Source organism: Parasteatoda tepidariorum, chromosome 2, assembly GCF_982258835.1.
Source record: "Parasteatoda tepidariorum strain Cologne lab strain chromosome 2, Ptep-v5.0, whole genome shotgun sequence".
Taxonomy (NCBI): domain Eukaryota; kingdom Metazoa; phylum Arthropoda; class Arachnida; order Araneae; family Theridiidae; genus Parasteatoda; species Parasteatoda tepidariorum.
Genome location: NC_141756.1, coordinates 17,009,434 through 17,029,962, shown reverse-complemented (window position 1 = coordinate 17,029,962; position 20,529 = coordinate 17,009,434). Strand labels below are relative to the sequence as shown.

The 20,529-nt window shown below is 30.9% G+C and overlaps 1 protein-coding gene across 4 annotated transcripts in view; it reads left to right on the top strand.

The window, feature by feature from the left end:
- Window positions 1-20,529, top strand: part of LOC107441582 (oxidation resistance protein 1) — a 151,958-nt gene that overhangs the window by 64,906 nt on the left and 66,523 nt on the right. For all 4 annotated transcript variants that reach the window (XM_016054904.4, XM_087156909.1, XM_087156910.1 and 1 more), the window contains one exon: window positions 6,352-6,459. In XM_016054904.4, coding sequence (XP_015910390.3) covers window positions 6,352-6,459 — 108 coding nt within the window. The remainder of the gene's footprint in view (window positions 1-6,351; window positions 6,460-20,529) is intronic.

Here is a 20,529-nt window from a genome sequence, read left to right as displayed (position 1 = left end):
CATACTGTGCTACAACGAGATGACAAAAAATTAATTATTTAAGAAAAACTATCCATTGATCTGAGATATCGGTTAAATAGAAATCTATGACAAGACTTTATCAACTGATTCAATAATTATGTCAGGTTTTTATTCCTTTGCTTTTTTAGCATATTAAATCACTTGAGCCGAGATGGCTCAGGGGATAGCATTCGCCTTCCAATGAGGTGAACTGCATTCGAATGCCAAAGATGGCTGGTCGATACGAATTCCGCATCCGGCTCGCACCGACCACAGTGCTCACGTAAAATAGTCTCAGTGGTTTACGGAACATGGGTTAGAATCCCCTAGCCATCAGGCTAACCATGGGAGGTTTTCATGGTTTTCCTTTCCATGTAACACAAATGCAGGTTAGTTCCTTCAAAAAGTCCTCCATTCAGGCAAACTTTCTCCTAATTCTTGATGCAGTAGTTCCCTTGTCTTCTGGATTGGGTTCAAAATTACAAGGCTATAGAGTTGAGCATTAATAGTCGTAAATCCAAGAAAGATAGGGTCGGCTGCTTAACGACGGTTAAATATATTAAATCACTTGTATTTTCAACGATGTAAATTAATATAATCGAGCCATAATTTTTTTCTTCACTAGTATTAAAAAGTAAATTATTTCTTGTATGATTACAGAAGTGAATGTAAAGCGATATAATTTTTTTAAAAAAAAAATTGAATATTTAAAAGTAAGTAAGATAGTTTATACTAAAAGTGTTCGCCAGTTTTTTGTCTAATCCCTAACGTGGTGAAGTGGAAGCACATTTCTCCAAGTTTAATTATTTTAGACGTATTACTAGTGTTTTGTTTATCTTTTGAAAAGAAGTTGATCAAAAAAATAAATAAATAAAAAACTCTATCAACCGAGTTTTTAAGTCATGTTTTTTAATGCACTGTTTTCAGCACGTTAAATCACCAGCAGTTTAAATAGAAAAGTCGCTTGATCGAAAAATCGCTTTTTCTTTGCGCTGTTATTTACAAAAAAAGAAAACTCTTCTTTAAAAAGATTACGTAAGTAAATGTTGTGCAAATTTTTTAACTCCAAATATTTGCCGAAAGAGTAAAATATTTACATTACGTTTCGCATTAGTTTTTAGCACCTCCCAATGAACAGATTTGTTTCTTTTCTTCTGCTGGTTTCATAAAGTTTAATGTAATACACTTGTTACTAAGAAGCAAAGTTTCCATGGAGATTTCGATTGTGTTTATTCAATCCAAAATCGAAATGTGTTACGTTGAGATATGCTACATAACAATAAATGGAAGAGACACTTTCAGTTTCGAAACTCTTTTAAATTTCTCATGAAATACTTAGAGAGTTAATTTGTAACTTTAGTTAATTAGTTCAAGCGATTTTTCGTACTTAGTTTCAGAAGTTTCAGGAACAGACAATAAATTAGGAAAGAAAATAAGTATTTTTGTACACAATATGCCTGAAAATAAATAGATTAATAGGCTTTTAACTTATACAGATTTCTTTTGCTGCTATTTTCAATAACTGCATAAAATTTCATAAACCAAGTTTAAATATTAATGGAGATATGAACCCTTTTATAAAAACTTAATTTTTTTGCCTTGCGTTTTTTTTTCCTATAACTATAAAAATACTTATTAAAATTTTAAAAAAAATTGGATTAATTTAAAATTAAATACAAAATTATTGCTTAAAAATTTGAGGAAAAGTTGCTTAAAACTGCGTAAGATATGAGTGATTCTTTTATACTGTGCATGCGCGGAAAAATTTAAATTCTTAATTTTTCTTAATTTTTTCTTATCTTTTTAAAAAATTTCAAAATGATAAAGGGTTTTCCACAAATTTTATTTTGTACTCTTAAGCAAGATTTATTAGAAATGACACCGGCATTGTGGAGGATCACCCCCGTAAAAGAATGTTTTTTTTTCTTGTACCATCACAGTTTGATGCCCGGAGAATTATTGTAAGGTCTTATCATTTGTTATTAATACTCGTATTTGTCTTCTGCTACAAAATAATATTTGTGAAAAATCTCTTATCATTTTGAGCTCTTTTTATGAAGTGTGAAAACTATTTAGAAAATTTGCTTGAAACTATTTAAATTCATTCAAATCAGATTGTTTTTATTAGTTGCAAAATACAATTTACTACAAAATTATGAAAAAAAGTTTTTAAAAATTTTTTAGCTCATGCCCAGCATAAAAGAATTGTTTTAAATAGTCATATCTTGCGCAGTTTTTTTTTTAAAATTAAAATTTTAAAACAATAATTTCGTTATTTAATTTTAATTGCTCCAAAAATTTTGTTTAATTTTATTGAATGTTTTTAAAGTTATTGTAAAAAACGTAAGAAATTTTTTAAATCTAAAAATGTCATATTTCCATAACTATTTAAGTTAGGCTGATGAAATGTTATGCAGTTTCTACGAATTACAACTAAAGTAATCGGTACAAATTACAAGCTTATCGCTTAATTTTCTGTCATAGGGCTTGCAAAAATATTTGTTTTTTTCGTAATTTATTGTCAATCCCTGAAACCTCTGAAAGCTTTAAACTTCATTGCTAAGTATGAAAACTCGCATGAACTAATCACCACTAAAGTTACAAAATAATCCTCTAAGTCAGTGTTTCCCAAAGTGTGGTACGCGTACCCCCAGGGGTACGGGAACAGTTTAATGGGGGTACTCTTTCTTATGAGAAATATCTTGCAACAAAAGAAAATTTCAAAAAATTTTATTCAAAAACAAAGCAAGTCGTGAAAATTTGCGGTTACGCATTTTTCTGTTGGCTATTTTTTGCAGAGTTAACAGTTAATAATTAGTGGTGTCAACAGCCAGTTGTGATTTTTAACTTTTGTGGAAATTTTTATAGTAAAAAATGCATTCATTTTTTATTAGTGGTACACAACGTTGCAAAAAATTTAGAAAGGGTACACAAAAGTCATAAGTTTGGGAAACACTGCTCTAAGTACTTCTTGAGAAATTTAAAAAAAATGTTAAAAACTAAAAGTGCCTCTTCCATTATTGTAGGGTAGGGTATCTATGGCGGAGATCAATTGCGTTGAGTTTAACAATTTAGTTTACCCCAGTAGAAATTCTACCAGAATCTTTAATCGGACGTTGAGACAACCTCAACAACTACTGCCCCCTAAAAGCGAACATGAAACACGGTCGGGAATAAGGTTAATAGAGTGCTAATTTTGGCACTCAAACAGGAAAATGCAGTTGGATAAAGTAATGATTCAAACCAGGAATCGTTATCTCTCAAAAAATTGAATTTAGTTTATTGTGGTTAGCATTAGTCAAAATTCAAATAAATAGTTACAGTAGGAATTTTGCTAACAACCATATTTATTTTAGCCAAGGGTGAAATGCAAACAATAGCTACAATAGTTAATTGATATTTTTTACGCAGTTTTAAATAATAAGAACTTAATTGCGATATAATTTAAGTGAAATTTTAAGAAAAAATTTATGAAATATTTTTTTTCTTTTTCTATATATTATTTGATTGATAAAGACAGTAATATTGGTGTGTCCGTGAATGGTGATTTAGTATCCTTACTTCAGGGAAACTGAAACTGGCAAGCAATAATTTAAACTCACTTAAGAAGTTTCACTTTAAAAGCCCAAACTTAAAATTGGTACTTGTTATCGATTTTTAACTCGATAGTGGTTTAATATTTTTTTTACGTATAAGGGATACCTAAACTAAAAGTGGGCAAGTGAAATAGCGTTAAAAATACTGTAAAGATAACAAGTTCGCCCTAAAAGAGGGTAAAAGGAATCCACCTCAGACGGTGTGTAACTGATTAACCAGTTAGAAGTGAAGCATTTAAAGTGAATGTAAAGCTGTGCTGAGAATGAGGGGAATAGTACGATTTTTAGTGGCAGAAGGTAATGGCACTTTTACTCAAACGAAGTTCTGCACAGATGTCGTGAGCCATGACTCTTCGATTATCGTCAATCCTTTCATCAACAGCAGCAATGGATATAATTGTGGTCCTAGTACTGTTTTCCCAAGGCATAGGTAGATTCGATATTGGAATATGTCCTACGTGAAAAATTTTGCACCATTTGTTTACAGTTGCTGTTCTAGATAGTGTTCACAGTTAAGTTTCGGTGATCATGCGCTTTTTTTTATAACCGTCGTTAAACAGACGTTTACGACTATTAATGTTCAACTCCGTATTCTTGTAATTTTGAACCCAATCCAGAAGACAAGGGAACTCCTGGGTTAAGTATTGGGAGAAATTTGCCTTCGTGGAGGACTTTTTGATGGAACTAACCAGTATTTGCGTTAAATGGGGAGGAAAATCACGAAACATCATACTTGAATTAAATTCTCTTTTCAAAATGCTGGTACGAGTTGTCGTGTGTTTCTTGTTTTATATACGCCTAAGGAATTAAAATATGTACGTATGTTTTTAGGTATGAAATAATAAAAATTAAATTTCAATTTTTAAATTTTTGTAAAATGTGTTAAATGCTTTTATAATGTATAATTTCGGTTCTGTTAAGCCTAGTTCGTCTTAATATTCATTCTAAATGAATGATTCTTGCCTTACATTGTATCGTAAAAATAACTTTTCTGACTCTTATCTGCATCTTATGTTACTGTTATTATAAATTTCAACGTTACTGAAAATGAAAAATGGTGGTAGTTTCTTTACACCAAGTAGTGTAAAAGAACACTCTCCTGGCGTAATAAGGCCCCAAGAACTACGAGTTATCTATGGTGTTTCACCAAACCACTTTAGTGTAAAATAATTGCCATCATTTTTGGTGATATGATGTACTAAAATTTTTTACAGTGTAATACAAACTGATTAATTAGTTAGTTATACGCAATCTGCTTCTTTTAACTCTGTAGTGTGGCGCTGCTATCGCTACTGTATTTCCGCCGTTAATTCATGTTTCTTCTGGGCAATGCTTGCACAATTTTTTTTATAGTATTGTAATGAAATAAAATTTATTTATAAGTAAGTCCTTTCAATTCATATTTAATCTGAATGTGCTTTTGAGGCAAAATTTAAGACTAAATTAATAAAGGTGCAACAGTGTTAAATTTTTATTGAATTTATATAAAGCGATTTCTCTATCCATTTTCAAAGAATTTTTTTAGCAAATTCACCAAAGTGAAAGTTATTTCTTTTTATTGCATTATCCATTCATTTATATTGAATGAAATGAAGCTTCTTTTTCATCAACCGTTTTAACGGTAATGGTTTATGATGTGTTTTGATGATTTCCGCCCATTATTGAAATAATAACTTACTATACTTTAACAGTATGTAAGTTTAATATTCTGAAGTTATTCTATCATACAAACTTTTGTAAGTTAATTTCCGTAATTATTCCTTTGTTGTTCTAATTTTTTTCGATTACGGTTACAATAATTTCTATTAGTTATGATTGTTCAATGAAAACAATCTCAGACATTGATTTTTTAATTATTTTGTAAGGGCAATGTAACTTTGTTATTACATTGCCGGGGGTACACTGTAAAAACTCTGGTGTAATATCGCAAGGAATTTAATGTTGTACAGTGAGCAAGATAAAAAACCCTCTTCCTATATTTCTGACCCCCGAAATATAGTAGCAATCTGAAAAATATAGCTCCAACAGTTCGGTCAGGAGAGCAGTCCAATGTTTGGACACCTTATTTTTATGGACACCACATGTTTTTTGGACACCACATGTTTATTTTACTTTTTACATATTTCACCATATCTCGAGAGTTTTTTAAAAGAATTGAAAAATTTTTGCACACAATTTTAAAATTCTTTTATCCAAAGATAATTTCATGCAAAATATAACTTTTAATAAACATTCATTAGTTATTTTTTTTATTTCATTATAGCTGATAAATTTTGAATTGTAAGGTATATTCTTTTTCAAATTATTTTAAAGAATGCTGTTTTAAATCGGATGAATAGTTCCTGAAAAATAGGTCGTATTTTTAAAATTTGATTTCTTAGGTTCACTCAAATTTTGTATTTTGTCATTTAAAATTGTATTCTTTAAAGTGGTGTAAAATTTTTTTTTTCTCTACAATGATTTTGGCATTTTCTTGATTGTTTATTTAATTATCTCTGCTAAATTTCCTTAGTATTCCTTTCCTATTCAAGAGTGTAGACATTAGTTCGAATTCTTTTTTAAACCTTAACTATGGATAAATTTTAATTGCAATTATTTTAGTTGCTACCTTTTTTAAAAATATAATTAGTAATTTTAAAAATATAATTAGTAAAAATATAATTAGTAATTCCGTAAAATGTACAGAAAAATGTCATTTAAAGAATAACTATTTTTCAAAATTACTAAAAAATTACAAAGTTATTTTCTATTTTAGGTGGCAGATTCGGAAACACTGGCGGGTATCGCTGCCCGGTTTGACACAACGCCTTCAGAACTCGCCAAGCTCAATAGACTCGCTGCCCGTATAGTCTTCCCTGGACAGGTAATAACCCAAAATTTACTTCCCTAGAAGTTCTTTCCATAACCATGGTTTGTATTAATTCTTTTTGAGATGTTTTACTTCAATATATACTCTAAAAAATTTCCTGAATGATTTAAGACCAGAATTAAATAGCATAATTATTGCTGCAAATCCTGCCTTTAATGGCTTAAAAAGATATTAAATCTGTTGCTTTTTTTTTCTAATGCCACTTGCCAACCAGCAAGTCTGCTTGATGAAACCAAGCGAATTTAAGGCAGAAGTGCATTTCTTGTTTTTCATTTGCGCCATCTATAGCCAAGAATATGACTTCAGCCGCACACACGTCACAGCCCGTTTATAGGGCGGAACCATTCATCCATTCACAAATCATAATTTTGACCTGAACCAGAGAACGATCCATCTACCAATTCATTACCACCAGGTATTGATTTGTTATGGGAACACGGAGGGCTTTGTGACTCGACAGATTTAACGTGCACCAGCCACCATTTGCTACACGGGGAGTTTTTGGCTGGCGGTGATCGCACTCATGACCCCTTGGACATGGGCCCAACGCTCTACCATCCAGGCTGCCCGGACTCTAGATTTTCAAGCTAATCATATCAAGCTAAAACTTGAACATCTGCTGTGAAAGATGATCACACGCCTGACGTATGCTTTTAAGTCTGGGGTCATGATCCGAAAAACATGATTGCCTTTAAGCAATATTTGAGTAAAAAGCTTTTAAGAATAATTTTAGAGCATTAGAGGTTAATGAAGAGAGGCGAAAAAGATACAATTTTGAACTTTACGATATCTTTAAAGATTACGATATCTCAAAGTTTTTGAAACTATAATGAATGTGTTGGTATGGCTTGCTGTTCGCTCGCTTGTCAACTGAGCGAATTCCCCTTATAGTTTTTGGAATCCTTAGGTAAGTGTTCGAGATAATGGTCTAAGATCAGTTGGATTGAATGTTTGGATGCGAACTTCATCGTTATTGAATAAACTGACTGGTACTACCAAAACCTAGTCTTGAAGGAAAAAGTGCATGGTTCATTCAGAAAGCCATGACTGTTATCTAGACTGATGAAGATGATACATACTATAAAAAAAAGAATGTTAAATGGATTATATTATATTAACCTTAACTAGACAAAATTGTATGTAAAAATTCTATACAAAGGTAATTTATCCAAATTAAATAACTATAGAGAGCAATTTATCTTATGATATATTTTATAGAATTATTTCTGAGGATTAAAAAAAAGATTTTTCGTACAAAAAAATTCTTTTTATACGAAAAAACAAGACGATTTTTTTAAAAATTATTTATTATTAAATATTTAAAGAGCACTTTTTAAAGTTTGCTTTAGAATATTAAAATCTATGGCTTTAATATCATAAAATTGAACAGGAGAATAAAAGTTAAAAACACTTAATAATTTTTGTTTCGTTTTTTCGTGATCGTTATTGTTTAATCTTTTACAGTAACTATCAAGTGTTTAGCTTTGTTAGTAATTTGCTTCTTTAAGAGATAAATAAAGTACTTAAGTACTTAAGAAGACGGAAGTGACGTGTATATCATGTTTGAAGACAAAAGAAGTTTATTCAGCTATGACATAAGAGAAGTTAATATAAGGAGTGCCCTGAAATTTACGCAAGTTTTGAGTTTTATCCCGTTTTTGGAATAAAATGTCAATGGAAAGAAAAGATAAAACGACAACCGACGGTTCATAGGTATTTAAAATGAAGTGCTATACGAAAAATAGCGCATAATTATTAAAGAATGGTTCATAGTCATGAAATTTCCTGTTTTGGCGATAATCGAAACAAGCCCAGAGTTGAAAGTGAAACGGGAAAAAAAAAAAAACTGGAACTGAAATCATTTCCTTTACAACTGATTTTCGGGGGGGGGGATTGAACCAAGCTCTTATTATTCTTAATTATATACTGCTCTCTTATATAATTTTCACGGGTAAGAAACAGTGCCATATGTCAGTGTTAACTGTTAAAAAGTTTTGATTGTCATGGATATATTTCATTTAGTAACCGTCTTTGAACAGCTGACCCAATTTTTGGGTTTACGACTACTACTGTTCAACACCATAGCCTTGTAATTTTGAACGCAATCCAGAAGACAAGGGAGCTCCTGGATCAAGTATTGGGATAAATTAGTCTTCGTAAAGGACTTTTTCATGGAACTAACACGCATTTGCTTTACATGGAGGGGAAGACTACGAAACCTCTTACGGTTAGCCTGACGGCAAGGGGACTCTAACACATGATCCGTCTACCACTGAGGAAATTTTATGTCAGAACTGTGGTCGATGCAAGCCAGATGCGAAATTCGTATCGACCAGTCATCGCTGGGACTCGAACCGGGGTCATCAATACATTGAAAACAAACTAGAATGAAATGTTTTTCTTACCAGTTTTTGCTATTTTCCATATCGATATTTATTGAGTTTCAGTTCTGAATTAGCCTCCCAGATCATGTGCTATAACACCGTAAAACCTTTTTATTGGTTTGTTTTTGTTTTATACCCATAATCATTTCTTCTCCGTTTTAAATAGCTAGTCTTATTTCAACCACCTATGATTTTGACAGGGATTTTTTCCCCCTTTAAGCTCTTATAATGGTTTTTTGAAATAAGATTAGTTAAAAGATAAAACTCAAAAAATACAAAAAAATCCCACAAGTTTTGCTTAAAACGTAAGTTTGTTATCGAAATTACTTCTTGAGTGATTCCTGCTACTGCAAATGTTTCGTTAAGTTAGATTATAATTTAGAGGAGTAATTGTGGTTTGTATCACCCGGGGAAAAGTTATTTATTTGCACCCCCTAGCGATATGGGAATTATTATTAAAATTAATAATAAATTCATAATTAAAGTTAAATTAATAATTCATATTAAATTATTAACTAATGATAAATTAATAATAAATATTAATTTAATAATTAACATATGATAATTGGTATTCGGGATAATTTTATGCTTTAGATCACAGGTTCCCAACGCGGGCACAATCACCTCCATTGTGGGAGGTGTTGAATATTGTGTGTGTGTGTGGGGGGGGGGTTGTGCTAACAAGATTATGGGTATTTGAGGGCTCTTCAGCTGCGGTTCCCAAAAGTTGCTCCGCAGAACCCTAGGGTTCAGTGGAAGAAATACTAAATTTTCAAAACTTAATAACAGAAATAATATTTAATTAAGTATTTTATTTAAACTGAACTGTGAAATGTTGTACTCATTTTTATGCAAACACTTAAAGTAGTTTTCATCAAAATTAGAATAAGATAAGGTTCCAATGGATTGGCCATTAGGTATGCTTGCAATGCAAGAAGATAAGATAGCAGAAGAGTAATATAAAAAAAATTACAAGGCCTAAAATGGGACAAAAATATTAATAATATATTTTTTATTATAATTATTAATATATTTTGTCAGGGGGTGTTGAAAATTTTATGACCTGCATAGTAAGTGGTATCCAAAAAAGATTGGAAATCCATGTTTTAGAAAATATCAAAATTCAAATCAACCGCAATTGGTATTTTTTTGCTGCTAAATTTTGCATTGAAAAATATTTCGCAACTTTACATAATGTTTTTAAGACAACATACCTCGATAATTTCACTAATTTAACTTTGATTCGGCTTAAAATTCACAGTGTATGTTACTAATGTATATGCTACTGTGAGTGACAGAAATGAGTGGTTGTTGACTTCCTCTGGTAAATGTTGACAATCACGTAGTCGCTTTGGTAAATGTCCGAAATATTTACTTGGTCTAGTTAAGTGTCACTGCCCGGTATACATTTGCCCGGTATGCCCTATATCAATGTTTTTCAAGATTTAGTGCAACTGCCCGGTATGCATTACATCAATGATTTTTTTTAAGGTCAAGTGCCACTGCCTAGAATGCATTTGACCGGTGCTCCGAACACTGATGTTTCTCTAAATCTATCTGCAGCAGATATTTAAATATCGAATAAATATAATAATATCAACGAATAAATGAATATCGAATCGAATATAACAAATATTTCGGACATTCAACAAAGCGACTATGTGATTGTTGACATTCATCGGTGAAAGTCGGCATTGCCCTGATTTTGGTCATTCATGGTTCATTAGAAACATACACTGTTGAATTTTGAACCGAACTATTACACTTAGATGTTTTTTTATTGCGTTTGTTGTTTGTGATTGAAGGATACTTTTCCTAAAGACATTTTTCAGTTAATATGCCGCAAAGTTGTAAAAAATAATTTAACAAAATCGACGTGCGACGCAAACTATAATATTAATAGACAACATTACAATACAAATTTTAGCCAAATCATAAACATATTTGAAAAAGTTAAGGAGCCCGTAATTACTAAATTAAATTGAAAATATTTCAAAGAAAAAAGTATTTTATTTTGGAATTTTACTTTCAATTATTTTTTCATGAATTTGGCGCACCGGAACATATGTTTCCTTTTGCCCCCCCCCCCCCCGCCAGCACTGATATAATTACTGAACAAATGATCTAAATATTTATTGGAAAAATATAGAGTTAAGTTGATGCATATTAACTTTTGCAACAATTATTATTATTATTTTAGCTTAGGGAAAAAATTGATTTTAAAATCGTTAACAATCTGATTGATAAATATTTTTATTTAAACTATTAACTTTAAGTGTTAAACAACGCTGATGTCAAGGTAAAGAAACATTTGATAATGGAATTGAAATTAAATTTCCAATAATTAAAATTACAAGTGAAATTGAATGCAGTTTTAAATGAAAATGATATATATATATATATATATATATATATATATATATATATATATATATATATATATATATATATATATATATATATATATATATATATATATATATATATATATATATATATATATATATATATATATATATATATATATATATATATATATATATATATATATATATATATATATATATAATTTTGTATCACTTAAATAGCTTGAAATTTTTTGAAAACATTGTGCTTTGGTCAGACATAACATGAAAACTTTTCTAAAACTTCTTTTTTATAGATTAATATTTTTCTATATTTCATAGTTTTTCATATTTTACATTTTTTACAGATTTTTTTAACCCATTTCAAACCAAACATATAAATTTTATAAAATGTGGTACTATTTTCATTGAAATATGCTTACATTACATTCATTAAAGCACAAACAAATTTCGAGTTTAAAAAATGATATTTTATTTAAAAAATAAAATGGTGCGTATAGGCACCATTCATCAAATCAATGAACAAACCATTTAGTTGAACGCTTGTTTTTTTATGAAATTTTGCTTTATTTTATTTTTTATTAACGGACTTGCAATTTTAATCCATCAAAAAAATATAATGATAAATCTCAAAAGGAATAATTATACATTTTCAAAAAATTTCATTTGTCAATAACCGTTTTAAGTTAAAAAAAAACTTTAATAGTTAGAAAATTTCTAAGCAGAAAGTGTTTACTCCAATTGAATTACTATTAATTTTTGGGTGTATTAAGTACCCTTGAGAATAGAAGAAAAATAAAATTAGTGAAAAATATTCGTCACAGCGTTAATAAAAGTATATTTCTTGAAATTGTGCATTTGCGCACCTTTGGCCGAAAATGGGTTAATGTTAGTGTAGAGGGAGGAAATCCTAACTTAGAATTATGTCAAATGATAATAAGCGCCTCTGCCACATTTATTATCTTATGTGACAGTTCGTTTTCATTTTTTGCTTACGTGTTCTATACGAAGTCACTTCTTTTTAAAAAAAGTATTTTTAACTTGTTTGTGTAATTATATATTTTACACTACGCATTGCTTTTTTCCCCTTCAAAATAACAAATATGTTTTAAAGGAAAAAATAATTTTAATTTTAAGAAATTTAAAACATTGCTATTTGAAGATTTTAAGTCTCAAATACTTAATTATCTATCTCATAAAAGATTTATAAACATTTTTAGTTAAATTAATCTTAATTTGAGTTTTATGGATACATTGGACACAGAAACAATTTAAGAGAATGATTGCATTTTTGTAATAAGATTCCCACTCGTTGTTGCACTCGTTTTTTTTTTTTTTTGGTTGTTGTTGTTGCAGGAAAGCTATTAGATTTGATACCATTCTGAGTTCGGGGTCAACAGCTAAAGTTAGAACTAGCCTATTGTGACTTTTAAATAAATTCAGAGTTTTCTTATTTTAAAGCCGTTACTTAAGGCATCAGACATAGCTTTAAAACATTTTTTAGAGTTTATTAAGAAAAACAATTTTGATTTTTAAAAACAGAAAAAGCGTGAAGGAAGCTTTCATGCATTCGTTTGTTTTATCAGAATTTTTTTAAATTGTTATTTAAGACTTTGATGTATGCGCGCAATACAAAGTTCAGTTTTTGTGAAAATCCTTGAGCTTTTTCATGCATAACTTTCACATTTCTTGTTTTCAAATACAAACAAGAAAGATTTGTTTTTGAATCGGAGATGTTCAGATATGCTCTTTGATATTCTCTGTTCCTGTCGAAGATGATCCTTTAATCCTTCTCTCACTCTTATTTTACAATCCTTTTTTTTCTGAAGGAAAAGATCAGCGGTTCAAAAAATCTCATTTCTTGTAGTTGAAGAAATCCCAGCAACTATACGGGATAACTCGAACACGCTGAAGAACATTCGAATGAAAGGCATGCCTAAAAAGGCGGCGTGGAGGGGATGGAAGAAGATTCGCCCTGGCGTCGCCCTCACAGGCGCCCTGAGATTCCGCAGAATCGGCAGGAAAAGAAGGAGCGGACGCCGCCCTGACGACGACGATCCCCCTCCCCCCGGACTGCTTGTCAAGGTAATCATGAACAACGACTAAAGGTGGGAGTAGTTGCCTGGATATGTCCGGAAATGGTGCCGGACGGACCAAATCGACAAATGTTCTGGATTTGTAACTTTGGACAGGAGCGGCTCGTAAGCAAATTTATTGATGATCACTCTGGGCAATGATCCGTAAATCTCTTTTCTTTTCCTCCCTCTCCCCCCCTCCCTTCATCAATACTGAGAGTCATTTCATCTGGATTTTGAAACGAGGGATTTTACTGAAGGAATATTTTTGGCAATAGTTCATTGGCAGCGCTGGAACTGCGCAACAGGTTGATTATGAAAAATGCTTTGAATTATTGACTAGGCAAAAGAAAAAAGTTTCTATAAGAATCGAAGCTTCTTTTTTTCTTTCTTCCTTTTCTAAAGTTGACGTATTCATCGATTGACGTAAGGATCTTAAAAAAGATCTTTTTATTGTATATATTTAAGCCATTCAAAGATCTCTAGTCTGCATGAAGAAAGTACAACACTTGATTCATGCTTATTATGTGTTTATTCTTTCAGCCTGTCAGTTATTTACTTTCAAAATTACAAAAACTAGCTCAATAAATAATTATGAATCATTTTAATTTATTAAAAAAAAAATATGAGGCAATTCATGTTTTTGAAATTAGTAGCTTCATTGGATTTTTAAATGTATGCATTAAAATTATATCTAAAAAGAGATATTTTAAAGATAAAGAAGAAACGGTAGTATATTTTATGAAAGTATTAAACATAGTAGTAGCGTCGGTATTATTAAAATATTCATTTTCTAGAATTATACTTGAACAAAGTCGAAAGCTGTCGAAAACTCAGAAATATATGCATTAGAAGAGAGCAAATATAAATGAACAAAAGGAAAAGTATTAAAAAAAGTAAGAACAAAACAAATGTAAATGAACAAATAAAACTAAACTATTTTTAGCTAGAGATAAAAATCTAATGATGGTATTGCAGTTTCCCATAGTTGACGGTGCATTTTTACTGGCCTAAAAGTACATGGTGGGATTCAGTTTTCCCACATTAATTTTCATAGTGGTTTGGTTGTCATAGTGGTTTGGTTGTTTGGTTGACATAAGTTATAAAGCTATTGTATTTGTATAAAAAATTTTATATCCCTAATTTAAAGGTATTTACCTGCACTATTATTATTACGTTTTTAATTTTATTTCTTTCCTAAATTAAGAGATTAAGAGGATTGTTGTTATTATTATTAGAATAACTTAATTCTACGTTAAATTTTAAATCGGTGTTCGATCTTATTAACCATTTTACAATTATTTTTTAGTGAGTGCAAATTGCACTACTGGCTATTAAAATTGCTACACCAGGAAGGAATGCAAATAACAGAATGATATTTATTGGGCACATACATTATAGTTGGAAGAGCAAGTGATTACATTTTCAGGATATTTGGATGCACAGATTCTGAGAAATCAATACTCAGAGCAGCCTCCCCTGGCAGTAATAACAGCAGTTATTCTCCTGGGCATCGAGTCGAACAGAGATAGGATAGCATGGACGGGTACAGAATTCCATGCAGCTTCAACATTATGCCCCAATTAATCGACCATAGTAACTGACGAGTGGTGGCTTGCCAGTCGTTCAGCAACCACTGACCAGACGTTTTCAATTGATTTTATGACACAATTCAACAGTCGTGGGATCTCGACAAACGCGAGCAGCAATACTTATGTATGATAAACCACGATCCCGGTAGGCCATAATTCGACCTCGATCAAACTCAGACACGTGCTGGTAGGCATTCTTACAAGAGGCATAACAAAATTTTTTTTACCCAAGAACAAAGTTCAAATTCAATTTGTGTATGAGAAACTTACTGTCAAATCACTTCTTTTATACACATTGTAGGTGTTGCTACCGCCGCCTGCTTTGCTTGAATGCGCTGATAAGCTAATCATTTGCGCACCACAGCATGTTTTATCCATCCTGCGAATTTCTCGTTCATGGTGTGTCGCCTCTCCGGTGTGGCAATTTTAATGGCCAGTAGTGTACATTAATATACTATTATGAATTAGTGTTAAAGAGATCCGTTAAATGATTTATAAAACTTAACTTTCAGCTTCATGCACAAAGTAATGAATGCAAAAATTGTATTTAAAATATATCCATCCGTTTGGTAAGCAAAAATATTAAATAACAGTTGTGAACTTGTTACAATACTTTTAATTATAAATTTTATATGTGTAGTTAGATTTCAAGAAATATGTCCACTAATAGACCTTTATCATTAGGGAAATATTTGGACATGGGATGTGGTGGCACAAGCGTTCATTCTAGTACATACTATACGTTTAGTTGAATAATTTCTACTGTTTTATGCCAAGAAACAACAATTATTGCTAAGCAATCATCGAGGATGGTGAGCGTCAGTGAACAGAGGACTTAGCGACTTAGCTTGAGTGGTTGGGACAAAGATTAGTATAGTTAAAAATTTCTTAAAATATAAGGATAATAACCGCTAGACTCGCCCATGGTACTACACAGTGTGTATAGTACCATAAAAAATGATACTATACAGTTATATTTTAAATTGTATATAAGAAATTTAACTTATGTTCGGAACAAACTGATATATAAAGGTATTTCTGAAAGTCTTTAATGTGTGAAGGATGGGCATATGTGGGGATGATAAACATAGAGTATGGTAAACATGTGTGTGTGTGTGTGTGTGCGTGTGTGTGTGTGTGGATACCAATCAAAATACTGATACAAATCATAACTTTACTAGTAATCTTGTCCTCTGGTCGTGATTCATAGATCCAACAGGTTTGACATTTAATTCACTTTGTGAAGTAGGCTTTCTGTCCTATTTCCTTTATCTGGACAAATATCGAGCACATTCCATCTTCCACATTGTAGATATGGGATACCTTAATCATTAAATTTTCATCTGCCAAGGTTTGTTCCTGTTGATCAAAACACGCTTACATCATCTGCCTATCTATGCCTAGAGGCTGACCTCTTTGACAGGCTTTCTTCTTTTTACATAACAAGTCGAAGATGTTCGTAAAAAATGAGTTAAAGCAGTTGTCACTGGTTACATTTTTTAATACTTGTAAAACACAAAAGAACAGATTATATTAAAACAAGATTTCGACCAATGACTTTGTTAGTCCAAGGACTTTATTTTCACTGTCTTTCACTTGAAAAGGATGCTGCACCGTGTCACAGTACTGTAGAATCTTCTTTGAATGAAATTGACTCTGTTCATTTTATCTCGAATGCACCGTGCTCATCCTCTCCTAAACTGTACCTTTGAATGTATTGCATCAAAGCAATGTACAGACACATGATTATCGACAAGCATATAAAATGAGACTTGGATCCCTATCTGATCTATGACCCCCCCCCCCCTTCACTAAAACACTTTGAACACTGTACACTCTTAGAAATTTCTCGGAAAAAACGGTTAAATAACAATTTGTTTAATTGTTATTTTACCATATTCAACCAAAATAGGCAGATAACCATAATTTAGTATTCAAACTGTTAACTGTGTGAAAAGCCGTTTATTAACTACTCTCATCTAATACGGTTAAACAACTAGAATTTTATCGCACCAACTAGACTCACTCAATGAAGCCATTTAGTTCCTTGTAGATGGGTTCATATTGTAGCCGAGAGGGCTAATCTGACAATATCATGACATGCAGAACGGATGTTCGAGTCACAATCTTTCCTCCATTCCGTTCAGCACTCGTAGAGTTTCCAGTGTCCTACCCTCCCCAATAATCTCATTAACGCATAGATGGAAGCACCATAAAGTTGCTGAACTATCTCCAATGTGCAGTTGAATTTCTTTTTTGCGATTTTGAAACCATGCTAGCTGTAAATGGTTAAAAAAATCTTGTAGTTTTGTATTCATGGTTTTTTAACCATTCTAGTTGTAAACACTTTCAAAACCGAAAAGGTTAAAAAGGTTCCTTTACCATAACATAACGATTAATTAGATGGACAGACTGTTGTCGGTTATTTTATCGCAATTTTAGAATGAAAATTCTAACCGTGTTTTTAGACAGTCATCTACACCTTACCTAATATCATTACAATTTAATAAAATAATTTAGTTTGTTATTTTTTACGATGGTATGTGCATGAATTTTCACTTTTTCGATCATTATGCTGCCATCTAATATGTCAAATACAAATTGTGTGGGTGTCCCATCTTCCTCCTGTCTTGTCTCAATGTCTTCTAATTACGAAAAAATTATTTCGAAATTAAAGTCAATACAAAAATTTGTCTCTGTAGTCATGTATTTACCAAGAAATTTCCATTGAGATTGAAAGAAATTAAATTTCTTGGAATAGGTCTTAATGAATAGGTCCTAATGAATACTGTACTAAACACAAGTTTTCGTGGGGTTTTAATTAATGCTCATTTAAAAGTGCTAAAATGTAAATATAATGTATTGATTATCATTTCTTATGTTAAATTTAAAAAAAAAAACTAATCTTGGCACATGATATGGAGGTTGCAACTTCCAAATCGAAATTTATTTGATGTATTCGTTATTATTTTCTTTTACTACGGTAAATTTTTTTATAGCTTCTGCATGCAATAAAGAAAAAGACCACCATGTTCACACTCCTCATAGTAGTCGTTAAAAAAATCTCATCAAAATAAAAATAATTTAATTTTTGATTTTTGTCGTAAATAGCTGAAATATCCATCATAAAAAAAATAAAAAAAGATTTCAACTATTTTTATCCCTGATTTTGACGATGAAAAAGCGAACAAAAAAAAAATGATTGAATTCTCGAGTAAAAAAGATCTGCATAAAAAGCATTTCTGAATGGATTGCTCAAAACAGCCTCACAAAAGAGAGAAGGTGGGAGGGTGGGAAATTTGATTATCCTTTTGCTGTCAGAATTCTTCCTTCTTTTCATAAACTGCACTTCAATAGATTTGAGATAGAATTCATAGAAAAATTGTGATTTCATGGCTGTGTATTACGTCGAAATATTCCCGCTTTATTTATTGCAATAATTTTTATTTGGATTTAATGTAAATGCATCGGTTTCTTTAAATGAATGTGTGGGACATTCAAAAATTTTTTATCAACTTAATTTATGCAGAAAGAAATGCTTTTATTCATAGCATAAGCACTAACAATCTTACGAGTATCAATCAACGAAAATGTTTTACAAGAATAACCTTGTCTTCTGCAATTCAGAAGTAGGTAGTATTGCAACCGTATATTGTTAGTAAGATAAATCATTGAATTAAAAATATGTATCATCACAATTCTTAAATTTCAATTGCATCGGGTCATTGAGTGTTAAAACATATTTCGAAGAAATCGAAGGAGATTTAATGTTTTAAAAGAATAACCTTGTCTTTTGCAACTCAGAGTAGGTAGTATTGCAACCGTATATTGTTAGTAAGATAAATCATTGAATTAAAAATATGTATCATCGCAATTCTTAAATTTCAATTGCATCGGGTCATTGAGTGTTAAAACATATTTCGAAGAAATCAAAGGAGATTTAATGTTTTAAAAGAATAATCTTGTCTTTTGCAACTCAGAGTAGGTAGTATTGCAACCGTATATTGTTAGTAAGATAAATCATTGAATTAAAAATATGTATCATCACAATTCTTAAATTTCAATTGCATCGGGTCATTGAGTGTTAAAACATATTTCGAAGAAAGAATATTTCGAAGGAGATTTAATGTTTTACAAGAATGACCTTGTCTTTTGCAACTCAGAGTAGGTAGTATTGCAACCGTATATTGTTAGTAAGATAAATCATTGAATTAAAAATATATATCATCACAATTCTTAAATTTCAATTGCATCGGGTCATTGAGTGTTAAAACATATTTCAAAGAAATCGAAGGAGATTTAATGTTTTAAAAGAATAATCTTGTCTTTTGCAACTCAGAGTAGGTAGTATTGCAACCGTATATTGTTAGTGAGATAAATCATTGAATTAAAAATATGTATCATCACAATTCTTAAATTTCAATTGCATCGGGTCATTGAGTGTTAAAACATATTTCGAAGAAATCGAAGGAGATTTAATGTTTTAAAAGAATAATCTTGTCTTTTGCAACTCAGAGTAGGTAGTATTGCAACCGTATATTGTTTGTAAGGTAAATCATTGAATTAAAAATATGTATCTTCACAATTCGTAAATTTCAATGGCATCTGGTTATTGATTGTTAAAACGTATTTCGAAGAAATCGAAGGAGATTTCATGTTTTACAAGAATGACCTTGTCTTTTGCAACTCAGAGTAGGTAGTATTGCAACCGTATATTGTTAGTTAAATAAATCATTGAATTAAAAATATGTATCTTCACAATTCGTAAATTTCAATTGTATCGGGTCATTGATTGTTACAACTTATTTCGAAGAAATCGAAGGAGATTTAAGTCTTCTAGTGGTGGGAAAAATCACCACTCTGGTTTGTTGTGCAAACATTGCAAGCAAAAGTGCAACATTTTGACTCTTTGCATCGAGCGTCAAATACTATTATAATTCGTTTTTTAAAACACTTGATTACATGTTTTTGTAGAAAAACAATATTAAAAAAAAAGCTGAAAAAATAACGAAATTCATTAAAAAAAACAGGAAAAATAAGTTCTAAAACTATGTGATCAAATTTTGCCAAATATAAAATATGCGACCCATTTTTGTATTCAGGTGGTTGGATTGCTGAAGAAGTTAAGATTTAGTATCTTTAAAGATAAGGCACTTACCTGAAAGTTTTGATTTCAATGAAACGTTCAGGATATGGGATTTGGGAAAAAATTTATTAGATTTGTCTTTTTCACATTTTAAAGAAAAATTTTTAAGAGAATTTTTAAGAAATTTTTTTTGAAAGTCTTAGGGGGCTAAAACTGAAGTTTATCTGGTATTTTGAGAAAAATACGCTCATTTTCACATGGAAACTCTTGTTCTAAGTGTGAATCGCATACGGCATTGTTTTGCGTTTCAGTTCTTCTACACAAGACACAAATACGAATTGCATTTTTTTTAAAAATAGGGCTTTTTTTTCTTAGACATTGGCCGTCAAAATCTACCTGGGACAGCAGTAAATCAAAGGCGTATATCTATATTTTAGGGAATACTGAGAAGTGCGTACTTACTTATACTTACTTTAGTATATACTTATACTTACGTACTAGGTATAGCTGTAAGCATTAGTGAAGTATCTTTTTCGATGAATGTTTTTACGCTCAATCGAA